This window comes from Trematomus bernacchii, unplaced genomic scaffold, assembly GCF_902827165.1.
Source record: "Trematomus bernacchii unplaced genomic scaffold, fTreBer1.1, whole genome shotgun sequence".
Classification (NCBI taxonomy): domain Eukaryota; kingdom Metazoa; phylum Chordata; class Actinopteri; order Perciformes; family Nototheniidae; genus Trematomus; species Trematomus bernacchii.
This window is the reverse complement of record NW_022987718.1, coordinates 178,031-194,617: the sequence shown is the minus strand read 5'-3', so window position 1 is coordinate 194,617 and position 16,587 is coordinate 178,031. Positions and strand designations below refer to the sequence as shown.

General features: G+C 40.2%; 1 protein-coding gene across 1 annotated transcript; it reads right to left on the bottom strand.

The window, feature by feature from the left end:
• Window positions 1-8,901: 8,901 nt before the first annotated feature.
• On the bottom strand, window positions 8,902-15,729 carry LOC117492058 (gastrula zinc finger protein XlCGF7.1-like). Its single transcript, XM_034142201.1, has 4 exons — window positions 15,435-15,729; window positions 14,979-15,044; window positions 11,642-11,707; window positions 8,902-10,500 (listed from the first exon to the last, which is right to left on the bottom strand). Exons 2-4 carry the CDS (start codon window positions 15,009-15,011, stop codon window positions 9,886-9,888), a joined length of 714 nt encoding a protein of 237 aa, XP_033998092.1. The 5' UTR covers window positions 15,012-15,044; window positions 15,435-15,729; the 3' UTR covers window positions 8,902-9,885.
• Window positions 15,730-16,587: the final 858 nt, after the last annotated feature.

Below are 16,587 nucleotides of genomic sequence, written 5' to 3'. Positions count from 1 at the left end.
GTTTGCAACGCAAATAAATGGGGCCAATCTTCAGTCGGATGTGAATGTGTAATCTAACATTTTCAGTAAGAATAATGGACAAAAGGAGTGCAAATACAAATTCAATTTATTGAAATCTGAACCAAAAGTTAATCAAACATGTTTTAAATAAAAAAGCACATATGGACAGAAGGTGTAAACCTATTAAATGTATAAGTAAACACATTTAGTCAAATAAAGTGACAGACAAGGCCTGTGCAGTTGGTATCAGCTATGCCCAGCATGGGCTCCTCCATCAGGCCTGGTCCTTCTCGCAGAGGAACGACCCTCAGTCCTCTCCAAACCAACAGACAGGACGTCCATCACACGGAGGTTTCTCCCTGAAGTCTCTGCAGCTCTCGGGACACCACGCTGTCTCAATCCGTCCACACTGAATATGAGAGGGGAAAATGAAAATAATAAATGCTTTAGACAATAAGAAATATAAAGTTGACTGTTGAGTTGCTCAGTTTTTTTTAGATTGTCAATACTATTACTGTATAACTAATATCTCAGGTTAAGAGGCACCTTCAAATAAAGATTGGTCTTTAAATACATTTTGTCTTTTGAATTGTTTGTCTAAAGTCAAGGATCTAGAACTGGTACTTATAGTTTTAATGATACAGTCTGGTTATAATGCTGTTTGGAGGAGGCCTCACAGGTAAGAGCACTAACTAGCAACCATCACATGCACCTTAGCTTAACTTAAATGTATTAAACGTATAATTAAGTGATAGCAAAATATAAATAACTAATGTCATGCAAACATATTAATATTTGCTTGATTCGAGTGTTGCATTTAGCACATTGCATACAAACGTTAAGGGATTTTAAGATTCTGAAGTATTATGCTAAAAACTCAATAACTTAGATTATTATTTATAGTTTTGCTGAATAGTTTCATGTCCGCTTACCTTAGAAACGTAAAATGTGACGGCAGTGTGCTGATGGGGAAGCATGTTAGCTTAGCTTCTTAGCTTGAGCTAGCTCTGTTACTTCCCAGCTGGAGGCAGAAGGTCCCGCCTCGGCTCCGCCTCTTTGCCCTTATTTGGAGCAGGCTGGAGCAGGCGGGAGTTAGACTCAGACGTCACTGTCGAGCCGTTAGTGGCCGACTCCGCCTACTAAGGGCTTCTCGGCAACTCTGCAGAATCCTATGGGTGACGTCACGGACCCTACGTCCATTTATATATACAGTCTATGGTGTAAACCCAGAGATGAAAGGTTACCATGGTGACGACTTATGACGATTTTCCAACTGCAGCACTGAGCCCCATTAAGAATGCATTGAGGATTATATCTGACAATTTTGCCACCTGTTCAAAAACGATGGCTCCTATCAAAAAATGACCAGACCGTGAGCATCAGGGAACCCCCAATGAACTGATATAGGTTGTTTTTTTTGGTTTTGTGTGTAAAATGTTTGTCTAAAGTGTACTTCTCTCTGTTCTGAAGAAAGTTCCGGAAAGATTTAACATGGGAATCAATTGGGAGCTAGCTGGACTTTTTGTCTCTTCATGCCCTCAAGAGGCATTTTGTTTAATATTTCTTCTTAATTTGTTTTTCATTTTCCAACCTAGGAGAGGTTTTCCTACGTTTTTCATGAAAAAATATGTCTGAGGAGTGTAGGGTTTGGGAATTATGGCAAGTTTAAAACATTTTTGGGGGAGAATTTGAAGAACTGCTGCACTCTGTTTTGAGATCAAAGCACTCTAAACTTAACGAGCTGCTCCATCCACACTAATGTTAAAATCTGAAGAAAGCCTCTTTACCAAGCTCCAAACAAAGTTAATTATCTCAAAAAGTGTAAAAGATATAAAAAATAAGAGTCAATTTTGAATAGCTGAAGGTCTTGTGATCATTTGAAAGTTGGAATGAAGTGTCTAGCTGAAATTATGTGGAAGGAGTAGCATTTGGCGCAAAGTGTAGGAAAAGAGGATTTGAAGGCATCTCCCATTGACTTCAATGTTAAAAAAAAGAGTTTAAAAAGCTGAATATTTCAAAAAGTATAAAATATTTTTAAAAAGTTGAAGGTTTCCCATCGATTCCTGAACAGGCTGAATAGTTTAATATTTGAATGGTTTCTGTAGCTGAAAATAAGCTGAAGTTATGGAGAGCCAAATTATTGGCTGAAATAATAATATTAAGGGGAAGAATAAAGATTTGAAGTACTATAGTGGAATGCTGTGGCACAGCATTCGCACTAATAAGCACAAGTTGAGTTGAAAGCATTAATACAGCAAATACAGCAAATACAGACAATAGTTAAGAAATGGCAAATTTGGATAATATCTGAGTGTTTTTTGTTTTTTTGAGGATGCTGAATCCATTTCTGACATTTTCAGGATAATAAATGTCAGTTTTAACCAGAAATTGATCATATCTGTTCTCTCTGTGGGCTGATTTACAATACCATGACTACTCATGGTAGTTGAGATCATTGGATATAGAGAGCACAAGATGGACTTTATTATCTCTATTGTGGACATTTATTTTTCTAATAAATAAGCAATCTGTGGAATCCAAAAGAGTCCCATAAATCTTCAGAATTGACCCAAAATGGATCAAAATCAGCCCAAAGATCACAGAACAGATATTGTTATTTTCTGGTATTGAATATTAGGTGTTTTTTTCTAACATGTATAGCATCTGTAGTTTATTTAATTGAAGCTTCTTCAAACTCAAACATCTGATTTCACCTCATGAAAACTACGTTTATTGATCATACATAACAAATAAAACATAAAGTAAAACGATTATTAATGTGTAAAACAGACCTGGGTCAAAACTGAATGTTTACTGCAAAACCAGACCAGGGAGGACTGTTTTTATAATGTTTTTATACCGTTTTTATACCGTTTGTGTAGGAGCCAATTAACACTGTGGGTATAAAGGTTGGAACCTATGTTTGTGGTTAGAGGTTCCGCCGGAAGGCCATACAGTTTTTGACCACACACGGACCAGACACGGAGAACACACGGAGCACACACGGAGCACACACACAAACATGGGATTACAAACATTTGCAAAACGTATTGTGTGAACCGTAATATCATGTATGGTGAATGATAGAAAGAAGCAAGTTAAATGGAAACCAGTGAAAAGACAATAAATGGACTGTATCGAACTGGAAACTTTGTTTAGGACATTTATTCAGCAGCAAACTTTGTGTGCGTCAATTACGCCAACATAGCGGATCCTCATAGGCTTAAAGCGTTGGCTTAGCCTCTACAGTTTGTATACAGTTTATTATACTGTATTAATACTGTTTTAATACCGTTTTTAATAATGTTTTTATACTGTTTTTAATACTATATTGATAAAGTTTTTGTTATGGCAGATTCCTTATACAGTGTATTTCTCGCTTATTCATTAAGTTCACGCTAAGTAAATTAACCAAGGTCAGCGGAAGAGCAAAGAGGCCCTGATTAGATTCAAATGCAGTTAGTCTTGTTAATTGGGTAATTCATATCCTGCAAGACTCCTAAAGAGGTCATGAGATAGTGGTCTTTCCAGGTCTGGAACATATCAACATATATGTTCGTGTGCATGTTAAAATATGTGTGTGCGTTCATTTGCAAACGTATATACTGTGTGGAAACTTCTACTCTGGGGGCATTTCTGCGATTGGCTGCTATTGAAGAAGGTGATGTACTGCATTATTAGGGCCTGAGCACGAAGTGTGCGAAGACCTATTGTTATTCGTAGATTTCATGTTAGTATTCCCGCTCGGGTTCAAACCTGTTTTTGAGGGCTTTACCACGCCATTCATGCAGGGAAATTTTGCACGGACGTCAGGACCGGTGAAAAATTTGACATTCTGAAGTCGATGGGTTAAAAATGTCCCACTTGCTCGCTAGCACCACCTATATGTAAAGCGTTTTTGAAGAATGTACATAGCCGCACCGTAACTCAGATGGACCTGAAGTTTTGCACACTTATCCGGGTGGACCTGCTCTACATAAAGTCCTCTTGAACCCCTAAGCCCCGCCTACTTTTTTTAATTAATTAGCATAATGTTAAAAACAGTGCAATATTATCCTACATTTCTATTGTTTGTTTATCAACACCAATCTTAGTATACCGCATCGGTGGAGGGTCACACACATTACAGTAGGAAATGAGCATGTTCAGTTAATAAATATGGCCGCCATTAATCAAAACGTATTAGCAAAAAGGTGTGGCTTAGAAAGAAATGCTCATAACTCATCAACAATGTATCCATTCACCACAGATTTTGGTGGGTAGGTTCAGTCTGTGTTGGGGAATAGGCACACCAAAGCATTGTCATTTTGGACTATAGGGGGCGCCAAAAACCCCACCAATTTATAACTCAAGAAGGGATTGACGAAATAAAATAATCTTTTTTTAGACATACTCTGGGCGTGACTATGAACTGAGACGTAAAGTGTCGCAACGAATGATGAACGTGGGCGGTTGAATCGAATTCAGAGGTTGTTGTGTTTAATATTCATGAGAATATTTGTCATTGTTCAAATGATAAACAAATATATAAAGCATATTTGTCCACTCATATGTTGATAAGAGTATTAAAAACTTGAAAAATATCCCTCTAAGGTACATATAGAACAGATAAAAAATGTGCGATTAATTTGCGATTAATCGCAATATTTTAATCGACTGACAGCTCTAATAAAAACGTTTGAAACAAATAATGTATTTCATTCTTATTTTTACCAATTTGCGTTTTTAGTTTCAGTAAACATTTTATTTTCATATTACATTTCTTTATAGATATTTTTTCAAGTTTTTGTGATTTATTTATATATTTTATTTTCTTATTATTTTATTTTCAGTTTTTCTTATTATTTAATTATTTTAATTATTATTATTTTTATTTATTTTTTGTATACATTTCTAATTCAATATTGTTTTCAAGTTTTATGTAAAAATGTTTGAAAACAATAATGCATTTAATTTTTATTTGTATCACTCAGGGTCTCCAATGACATTATGATGGCATCGGATGCAGGTGATTGCGTGGTTCTGGTGTTGTTGGACCTGAGTGCAGCGTTTGACACAGTGGGTCAGACGTCAGGTGTCTTCACTCGCTACCGCTCCTGTTTGTCGCTTATCTGTTTTTATCGTTGTGCGTACGCAATGTCAAATCGGCAATTTCCTACGATCGCCAAACTCTGCTGGATATAGGTGCTTCGGTGGCACAATCACTGTCGGATCGATCGGCACAGTGGAGTTGTCACCGTACCCTGCGTCCCCATGTACCAGAGGTAATCTGCTCTACAACCTGTTGCTGCCCCCGAACCTGGAGAGCAAGACGGAGGGGAAGGCAAAACGGAGGGGAAGGCGAGACGGAGGAGAAGGCGAGACGGAGGAGAAGGCGAGACGGAGGGGAAGGCGAGACGGAGGGGAAGACGAGACGGAGGGGAAGGCGAGACGGAGGGGAAGGCGAGACGGAGGGGCGGTAAAGTTCCGCAAGCTGACAGAAGGCCGCTCCTCGTCTATACTGTGCACCATCTCCATGACAGCTGGCCCCAGGATGAGGCCGTCATGCCTCCGTCCTATTCTCCTGGCATCAACATCCCACCTACCAGCCTTTGCTCCTGCCAAACGACAATTCACAAAACGACAATTCACAAAACGACAATTCACAAAACTCACCAGTGTGGCTTCAGTGCCTGGGTGTCCACATCGAGGGCCGGGGGGCTCTGGAAATCGACCATCGGCTCGTTTCGGCATGGCTCCTGCGCCCACTGCCTCGGGCCTCGAAGATAGGAAGAGCCGGATCTGGCTCCGTATCCTTTTGTTTGTTGAACGCCAGATCCATTACAAACAAATCCTTTGTATTAAATGACTTCGTCGCCTCAAGAGAGCTGGATTTTATGCTTGTTTCGGAGTCCTGGCAGAGAGCCGGGGAGTTTTTCTCCTTGAACGAACTTTGTCCTCCGGGCTACAGCTACTCCTGTGCTCCTAGGCGCACCGGCCGAGGAGGAGGACTTGCCGCGTTCCACAGAGACTGCTTCTCCACCAACATGGTGAGCACTGGATCCTTCCCAACATTTGAAGTGCTAATAACAAAAGTGGGTCGCTCAAACTCGTTTTATTATATTTTAATCTACCGCCCTCCAGGCAAGAATGGCTCTTTTTTATCCGATCTTGGTGACTTACTAACCTCCATCATCCGCTATGAAAGAGTTCTTCTGTGCGGGGATTTTAACATTCATGTAAATGACTGCTCAACCAATATTTGCCAGTGATTTCCTTAATGTCACCGAATCTTTTAACTTCTGTCAACATGTGTCTGGCCCAACGCATAACAAAGGTAACACATTGGATCTCGTGTTCACAATTGGTCTAAATATCAGCAATGTTTGGATAACGCTTATGTTCAGGGGAAGCGAGTAAAAACCTCGCATATTTTAAATAGCGCAGCGGTTGAGAAATTTGTAACAGCTTTTGACAACAATGTTTTGGTGTCGCATGTTGATGATGTTGATTGTCTAGTCAACGCTTTCAATACACACTGCTCCGCCATTTTAGATGACGTCGCTCCCATGGTGACATGCAGCTCTCTAGCTGTAAACACATCCCCCTGGTTAACAGAGGACACCCGTATGCTGAAACGGCATTGTCGCAAAGTTGAGCGGCTGTGGAAAACCACTAATCTCCAGGTACACCGTCTCCATCTGAAGGACCTTTACTGTGATTACAACAATTTGGTCAAAAATGCCCGGGCTACCTATTTTTCTAACCTCATCTCCTCTAGTTAGCACAACCCCAGAGTACTATTTAAAACCATAAATACCATTGTAAACCCGTCCACCCCCTCAGTTCCTATTTATTCAAACGACGACTGCGACCGTTTTCTCACCTTTTTTATAAACAAGGTAGCTGATGTGAGGTCAAGCATCACCCCCTCCCACTCCCCCTTCCCTATCTGTCCAGTTAGGCAGGCCACGCTGAGTAATTTCTCCTGCATCACCATAGCCGACCTGACCGCTGTAGTGAGCGCTATGAAATCTTCCTCAAGCCCTCTGGATGCTTTACCAACGTCCATGCTAAAATACGTTTTTTTCATGTGTTGCTCCACCCCTGCTCCACATTATAAACATCTTCATTGTCTCCGGCTCCGTCCCATCATTTTTTAAGCAGGCGGTTGTTCAGCCCCTTCTCAAAAAAACCAATCTAGATCCCTCCCTCCCGAATAATTACAGGCCCATCTCAAAGCTCACATTTGTGTCAAAAGGTTAAGAAAAAGTTGTTGCTAATCAACTCAATACATTTCTGAATGACAAATTCCAATCAGGTTTCAGAAAACACCACTCCACAGAATCAGCTCTTCTCAGGGTCTCCAATGACATCATGATGGCATTGGATGCAGGTGATTGCGTGGTTCTGGTGTTGTTGGACCTGAGTGCAGCGTTTGACACAGTGGACCACGCCATCATGCTAGATAGACTCAGGGAGTGGGTAGGCATCTCAGGGTCTGCCCTCCAGTGGTTTGCCTCGTGCCTCAGTGGGAGAAGTTTCTCCGTGGCGGTGGGCCTTAATTAGCCAATTTGAGGGTGTCTCGTATCATTGTTATGCAGATGATATCCAGATATAATTCTCTTTCAAACCCGTCAAAATGGAAAATATAAACACCCTCATCACATGTCTGTCTGCAATTGAGGAGTGGATGTCAAGCAACTTCCTACAGCTCAATGCATCGAAAACGGAAGTCTTGATCTTAGCGGCTGATAACATCGCCTCTAAGGTAGCAAGCCACCTGGGTTAATTTAGTGGTAACGTTAGGGCAAACATAAAAAACCTTGGTGTAACCTTCGATCAGTCTATGCTAATAGACAAACACATCAAACTCCTGACCCGTACCTGTTTGTTCCACCTCAGAAACATTGCCAAGCTCAGGGGCTTCCTATCCAATGCAGAACTGGAGATGGCTATCCATGCCTTTATGTCATCCCGGCTTGATTACTGTAATGCTCTGTTCTCCTGCCTCAACAAAACATCAATAAACCGGCTACAACAGGTCCAAAATGCTGCAGCCAGGTCACTCACTCGGTCCACAAAAACATGCCACATCACTCCGATCCTTTCTGCCCTGCACTGGCTCCCTGTCCATCTCAGAACCCAATGTAAGGTATTGGTTTACACATATAGAGCTGTCCATGGCCAAGCCCCCGTCTACATTAACGACCTTATCCACCCTCAGAGGACAACCCGGGCCCTGAGGTCCTCCGAGCAAGGCCTCTCAAGGGTGCCCGAACCAGGCTAAAAACTAAGGGGGACCGTGCCTTTGAGGCAGTGGCCCCTATGGAATGAACTCCCCCAGAAACTGAGAGCCTCTGTCTCAGTGGAGGTTTTTAAGGGGCAGCTAAAGACTCACCTTTTCCGACAGGCTTTTGGGGCGTCGGAGGAGGAGGTGAGTTTGTAGCTGTTTCTCAATGGTCTTTTATCCTATCTTTTACTGGATGTGTTTTATGCCTTTTATTACAAACAAAAACATTTTTCCCAATGTTTAAAATCTGTCATACCAGTCCCATGTTTATATATTATTATTATTATTGTTATAAGTATTATTATTATTAATAATAATGTAATTATTCATTATTTTAATACTGTTTGTTTTTTCACCACAGGGGGCAGTGAAATTATGTTTAAAAGAAAAACTACAATCCCATGATGCATTGCGGCGGTCCATTTCTAGCTTCCGGTCCTCAGAAGCTACACGTTGCTAACAGACGTTGGTGCAGATTTTATACCGAATGTAATGTGTTTAAGAGACTTTTAAAACACATACAAAGAGTTAGTTTATCCTTGGAGGGTGATTTATCCGTGCTTTTATTCGTTAAACCCTGTTTTTGTTGCCTCCCGTTCTTTGTTCGTAGCTTTTTATACCACGTTGCTGATCGGTAAACATAAGTAAAGGCATTAACCCCGGGAATAGTGGATAGGAAAAGACGATAGGAGCTGATTTTTGGACAATTCGACTGCAACCCAGAACAGACTGCTAACTCAACAGGAACTATCAAAAACATCCCAATAGAAGTTTAAAGTCACAACATTTTATTAACCAAACAGATTATTGGAGAAACTACTCGGAAAAAAATGTTGTGCAGCAAAATATAACATTGTAACAGGTTAAGATACACAAGGAGGTAAAAGGTATGACAATAACAAATGAAATACAGTAAAAAAAATGATGATTCATCTCGGAAAGATAAGACACAAGACAGGTGAATAGATTCAACAATATAAAACCCTATAAAGTAAAGTGAACATATAGGTACAACAGAAATAAAAACTAATAATGTAGAGTAATAAAAACGTCATAATTCTAATAAAGGTTAAACGATTAAAATATAAAGAAACCAACGTTAAAATAAATGTTGTTATTGAAACTGTTAAATAACTAATATAAGATAAAACCCTTCCTATATCATAAATAAAACAATATAAAAGTAGGTAAATAATAAAGACTAAAACACCATTTAAAGTGGGGGGTTGCTAATCTAAAGAGATGTGTCTTTAGCTGGCATTTAAAAATGTCCACTGAGCCTCTCTGATATTTCCTGGTGTTCCACAGTTTGGGAGCGTAGTGGAGAAAAGCCTCACCCATTTTATTTTGGGGAATTTAGGGATATTTAAAAAGCTGAGGAGGACCTCAGGGCTTGTCCTGGGACATCAAACAAGACTGACTGTGAATTGAAGTCTGTTAGTCAGACTTCAATTCAGAAAGACTCTTAAAATATAACTACAGCTCTCAGGACATCGGGAGGAGGAAACAGCTAGCATGGATCTCATAGTTGTTCAAAATTATGCAGAATGGATTCGCTCGTGGACATTAAGGTGAATACTTTGAGAAAACGTTTTCCCACACTCTTAAGACCACTATGGTTTCTCTCCAGTGTGAACACGTTGATGTTTTTTGAGATTACCTGATGTAGTGAACATTTTCCCACACTCTTCACAGCTGTATGGTTTTTCTCCAGTGTGAACACGTTGATGTTTTTTGAGATTACCTGATGTAGTGAACATTTTCCCACACTCTTCACAGCTGTATGGTTTCTCTCCAGTGTGAATACGTTGATGTGATTTGAGAGCATCTGATCTATTGAACGTTTTCCCACACTCTTCACACCAGTACGGTTTTTCTCCAGTATGAACACGTTGATGTTTTTTGAGATTACCTGATGTCGTGAATGTTTTCCCACACTCTTCACACGAGTACGGTTTTTCTCCAGTATGAACACGTTGATGTGATTTGAGATCACTTGATGTAGTGAATGTTTTCCCACACTCTACACACGAGTATGGTTTTTCTCCAGTGTGAATACGATGATGTGTTTTGAGATGATGTGATTGAGTGAACGTTTGTCCACACTCTTTACAGCTGTACGGTTTTTCTTCAGTGTGAATACGCAGGTGGCTCTTTAAATCTCTAGATGATGTAAAGGATTTGTCACATTGCTGACAGCTGTGACGTCTCTCTCTTCCTTTCGGTTTCTAAAACAGACGGACAGAGAATGAGAGAAAGTAAATCTAAAAAGCATAAATACATATACAGTTAACACGATAAAAACTTGCTTAATATAAACCTTGAGTTAAAGGTAGGGTAGGTAAGTTTGAGAAACAGGCTCGAGATCGCTAGAATTTGAAAATACACAACCGGAGAAAATCTGCCACTTCCTTATAGAGCCCCTCCTCCAACACACACGAACGCGCACATGACCAATGAGGGCACGAGATAAGTTTGTGCACAGATGGAAGGCTGAGTGAGGGAGATTGGAGGCGGGGCTTAATGGAAAACTCAACTGGCATGCTCTATGCTCTCGACAGCAAGGCATGATGGGTAATTTGTGACGTTTTGCTCTTGAGAATGTCAGGCCATTTTGACTTCATGCGCCAATGAGCGGCTCTCATAACAATGAACGAGGCCTCCGACCACAGTGATGCAGGAACATCTCAAACGTAAACCACCCGATCAAGATCCCTCCGCCTCGCGTCCGTCCCTCTGATCATACTGTCGGGGTTTCTTTTTCCAATAATGACCAGCTCGCTGCACATTATCCGGTATATTACACGGCCAAATGCTAAACAAACTGACGACTAACTTGACTTATTTTTAACTTATTTAAACTATGCCAATTTATTGATTCAGCTATTTCAAACAGTTTGCAAGTTTGCAGAAAATAGGTCGGGTTGAGACAATGTGCTGTATTTATGTGTGTGTGAGAAAGTGTAACGGCTGTATTTATGTGTGTGAGAGAAAGTGTAACTGCTGTATTTATGTGTGTGTGAGAAAGTGTAACGGCTGTATTTATGTGTGTGTGAGAAAGTGTAACTGCTGTATTTATGTGCGTGTGAGAAAGTGTAACAGAATAACAAGGCTATTATCACGATACGATGCTGTATCGATTATTTCCCCCACCCCTGTAATGTAGACATACATACAGTATATGTCACATTTGGGTTAATAATGTTTCTGTAGAGTGTTGTTTATTATATTAGCAAAGGCACTAACAGTAGTTTTGACTTTGGAGTTAGCTAGGAGTTCTGAATTCAATGGTTACTGTGCATTAACACTGTATTAATTAATTTGGGGATAACAGTGTTAGGAATATATTGTGATGAAGTGCACACTGACCTGAGCTCCAGGGGTCTTTTTGTTCTCCTCCGTGTTTCTCTCAGAGCTCCTTCTCCAGCTGTGTCTCTGAAATAAATCAACACAACTACAGCTGACACAAAACCGGACAACCCAATACAACCGACAGACACAACAAAACAAATCTACTTCGTAGGTTCGTAACAGAGGAGAGAAGTACATTTACTCAAGAACTGTACTTAAGTACCATTTAGAGGTACTTTTACTTTACTTGAGTATTTCCATTTAATGCTACTCTGGGCGTTTCTCAATCTCGAGTACGCTTGCTTGGTAGCACATGACTTCCGAGCGTCTTGCTTCAGAAGCGAGGCAAGAATACTTCCTGGCATTCGGAAAACAAAGAGTGGAACAGGCGAGCACGTGTGCAGGTGTGCATCACGTGAGAGGCCTCGCCTTACATTTTCCGCCACAGATTTGGGGAAATTGGTCCGTGCGCAAAGCATTGTGGGGATTTTAAGACCGTGGAGTCTACACATGTGCAGCCTCGAAATTTCTCCAAACGAAGTACGCCGGGCTCGGTAGATTTCCAAGTATCAGAGACTTTCTGACTCAGCAGACCATAATAACCTGAGAGGCTGTCCAACAACATCACCTGGGACCCAAAGCATGCTCTGAACAGAGAATATGAACTGCTATCTAATGGAGATTCAATAAAGTCAGACTGAAGCATCCTTTGTGCTCCAGTCAGTCCTCTCAGTAAATACAGAGCTGAATCCAGATCAAAAGCACGCTGAAGGCTCTTTGAGCAGGTTGTCTCTCACGGATCCTGCTGTTATGTTACATGCTTGTTGTTTATGTATTGTGTCTTGATATTTGTTTATGTTGATGTTACACATGGAGCTGCTGTGATGCAAGTCACATTTCAGACTTGATCTGACCATTAAAGTTTTACATTACATGTTACTTGTTAGATGCTTTTATCCAAAGCGACTTACATACTCAACACTGTGGACAATCCCCACAGGAGCAATTTTGGGGTGAAGTGTCTCAGGGACACAACGACATGCTGACTGCAGTGGGACTCAAACTTGTTATCCTCTGATTCGAAGATCAGTGCACTAACCCACTGCGCCACACGCCTCCATATTATCGTATCGTATACAACAACGTTCTAACCTATATCTAACCATATTGTGCATCAGTGGCGGCCGGCCCATAGGGGCGCCGCCCCCCCTCTTCCCACATAAAAAATATTTAAAAAAAATATTTGTTATTTTTATTTTTAATAAACAAGGTAAATATTATATAATTGGTATCAGTAAAATGTATAATCTACAATAAAATCTCATTTAAAATTGTGTTACGATGTCTAAAGTTACTGATAAGTCACATGTTTCCTGCCTGGCCTTGCCCTCATTACTCCCTCTCTGAGTGCAGCAAGTGCAGCAGAAGCCAACTGTTGCTATCTTTAAACTATGCCGCCGAAACATAATTTCAGCCAATCAGCGTCTTCAAATCTGATGGTCACAGGGCTCCTACGTCAGCGCCCGGTGCAGTCTGTGAGTTGTTTGGACTTGTATTCAAGGAGACAAAACAGGAAGCTGTCATACACTCTGGAAGCTACCATTAGCAGCTAATGAAAACTCAGTTTTTGACATAAAAATTGAGTTATGGATCATCGATCATTTTTCAAAGTGACAGACACATTGGATTAACCTTCAGCTGCGTTTTTCTCGTTTTTGATCAGAATTGTTATTCTGCAAAAGGTGAGCATATCTCCATGTTTTGCTACCTAAAGCTACGTCGTGTGATGTCTGTATTTGCTTCCCCTGTCGCGAGTTCTGATCGCTCAGTGATGATACTTATATTTCTAGAATCTGTGGAATCTCAGCTTGTTAGCACAAGCTTGTTTGTGCATATCCGATAAGTATATCGATTGATTTATACCTAGAGTGCGTTAGCATTTTTTCGCTCAGGGCTCATTTAGACGCTTCTTGTGAGACTTGTGTTTTGTTTCGGTAAACATGGTTCATATCATCAGTTAGCTGCGTTTCCTCTGAGTAGGACACATGAATAGTTTATTACATTTTATGAAGTCCTGAGACACAGTTTCGTGAGAAAGAAAACGGGGGAAAGAAGCCCCTTAACAGGTTAAATGGGAATTAAATCATTTTAAGTAATTTTGAGTGTTCCCAAAGCCCCGGTGTTCTGCAGTTTGTGTGGGCCTACTGTACTGTTGCACAGTTTATGCTGTAGAAACTATGTCCAGGACAAGGTGTTTGGAAGTTTTGGAAGATTCATAGCTAACCACACTGAAGTTATGGAGGTATTGATCAGTCTTCTCATATTTTTAAGCCTCAAAGTGTCTTTGTCTTTCCTCCCCCTCCCCCTCTAATGGCGCATTTCCACTACACGGCCTCGCTCGGTATGGCTAGGCCTCGTTAGGACTGGCTCACTTTATGGCGCATTGCCATTACAGTTTAGGAACTGGGGTAGTATCTATAGTAACGCAGTGTAGGCGGAGCCGTGACGTCATCTTCAATGAGAACCCCAGAAAAACAACACAGCCGTTAGCTGTTAGCCCTCAGAGCTCACAGCTCCTCATATATGTTCAGAAACTAGACAAAAGTTAAACAAGTACAAACCACAGACTGTCTGTGTCATGGCGACTACAGTCACTGGTTTATTTATGTCTGTATAGGCCGTTGTTGTGAGTGTGGACGGTCGGAGCATATACTGCGTTAGCTTAGCCAATCTCCATTTAGAAAACACGCATTTTAAAAGGTTTTTCGCCTGCCGTCTGTCTGCAGACTTGACAAAGCATTAATTCATGGTTTTTACTAACCGGTATCAGTATGTTGTTACTTCGGCATCATTTTGAAACGTGTATTACAATTAAATCACGGTCAAATATGTCCATCTTGTTGTAGTTGTAGCCCCCTTGCCAGCGATGCTCTCTCTAGTTTAGCATACTCAGCCCGACTCAGCCTCGTTGTCTCTGGCCCTAGACCCACGATTTTATGAGGCCAGAAAAACTGTGAATTAGGACCCGCCGGCCAGTACTAGGCCAAGTGGAAACGCAACCAAAGACGGGCCGCTGACGTCACAGCCCTCTTAAACCGTGCTCCGCGCTGTAGTGGAAACGCGCCATAACATCACCAGAAGTCATAATTTAGGGGGTCTTTTCGCAAAAAATTGTACCGGGGAGCTTCCCCCCGGACCCCTAGTATTGTTTGATCACCATTTCCACAGCCCCACCTAAAATATTTTCCACCAGCCGCCACTGTTGTGCATTCATATTGTATTTTCTAAACAGGTTGTGATCTTTCATTTGGGGATAACAGTGTTAGGAATATATTGTGAAGAAAAGCACACTGACCTGAGCTCCAGGGGTCTCTTTGTCCTCCTCCATGCTGCTCTCAGTGCTCCTTCTCCGGCTGTGTCTCTGAAATAATCAACACAACTACAGCTGACACAAAACAAGATAACTCAATACAACCGACAGACACAACAAAACAAAGCTACAGCTACGTCTTAGGTTAATAGCAGAGGTGAGAAGTAACTAAGTACATTTACTCAAGTACTGTACCATTTAGAGGTACTTTTACTTTACTTGAGTATTTTCATTTAATGCTACTCTGTACTTTTAGAACAGTTCAGAGGTAAATGGTGTATTTTTACTCCACTACATGTATTTAATACCTTTAGTTACTTTACAGATCTGGGTGAATGATGTGAAATATAATCAAGTGTTAAATCAGACTTTAGTTCCACCTGGAGTAAATTCACAAGCTACCCTGCAGTACTTCTACTGTTACACACACAAGGATGTTACCTCTCTCTCCTCCTCGTCCTGGTTCTTCAGTCTTTCTTCTCCTTGATAAAACACTGCCGTTAAACACACTAATCTCCCTTTACTTATGTTTACCGATCAGCCACGTGGTATAAAAAGCTACGAACAAAGAACGGGAGGCAACAAAAACACGGTGTAACGGATAAAAGCACGGATAAATCACCCTCCAAGGATAAACTAACTCTTTGTATGTGTTTTAAAAGTCTCTTAAACACATTACATTCGGTATAAAATCTGCATCAACGTCTGTTAGCAACGTGCAGCTTCTGAGGACCGGAAGCTAGAAACGGACAACCGCAATGCACCATGGGATTTTTTTCTTTAAACATCAGTTCACTGCCCCCTCTGGTGAAAAGATAGAAAAACTAACGGTATTAAAATAAATAATAATTACAATGTTAATAATAATTATATATAAAGATGAGACGGGTCAGACGGGTTTTAAAAGTTGTGGGAAATGTTTTTGTTTGTAATAATACTTATAATAATATATATATATATATATATAATAATAATTATATATGTTTTGATTTTAATGATTGATCATTAAAGTGTTATCAAAGCTGGTAAAGGTGCAGCTAGTTTGAATTACTTTGTATACTGAGGGACTTAAAAAGAATTGGACAAAAAATGTAAAGTAAAATAATAATATAATAAAAAAAAAGATAATTAAATGAGATAAAAATGAAAGATAAACAAAAAAACTTTTTTTTGTTTGTTTGTGATATTTTTATGATTAAACACACTATTATTATTATAATAACAATTATAATGAAATAATTAAAATAACAAAATAACAAAAGAAAATTAAGATCAAGAAAAAATAAATAGATCAAATAAAATGATAAACTTGAAAAATAACATAAAGATTTGTAATAATAAAATTATATTAATTAAAATATTTAAAAAATATGTTTTATTAAAACAATAAAAATAAAGTAAGTGTTATGACCGGCTTGTAGGCCACAACAGGAAAAGAGAGAGAGATGTTTGAGGGTTCCAAAAACCACGGCACATTTAATGTGGCAATTCCAAAACAACATCAAAAACATGAGAGGATGGGCGAGGGGAAAGGATCCCGGCGAGTGTCTCCGCAGCGGTCTTGGAGAGAGTCACGAAGGCCATGTGACTCCGG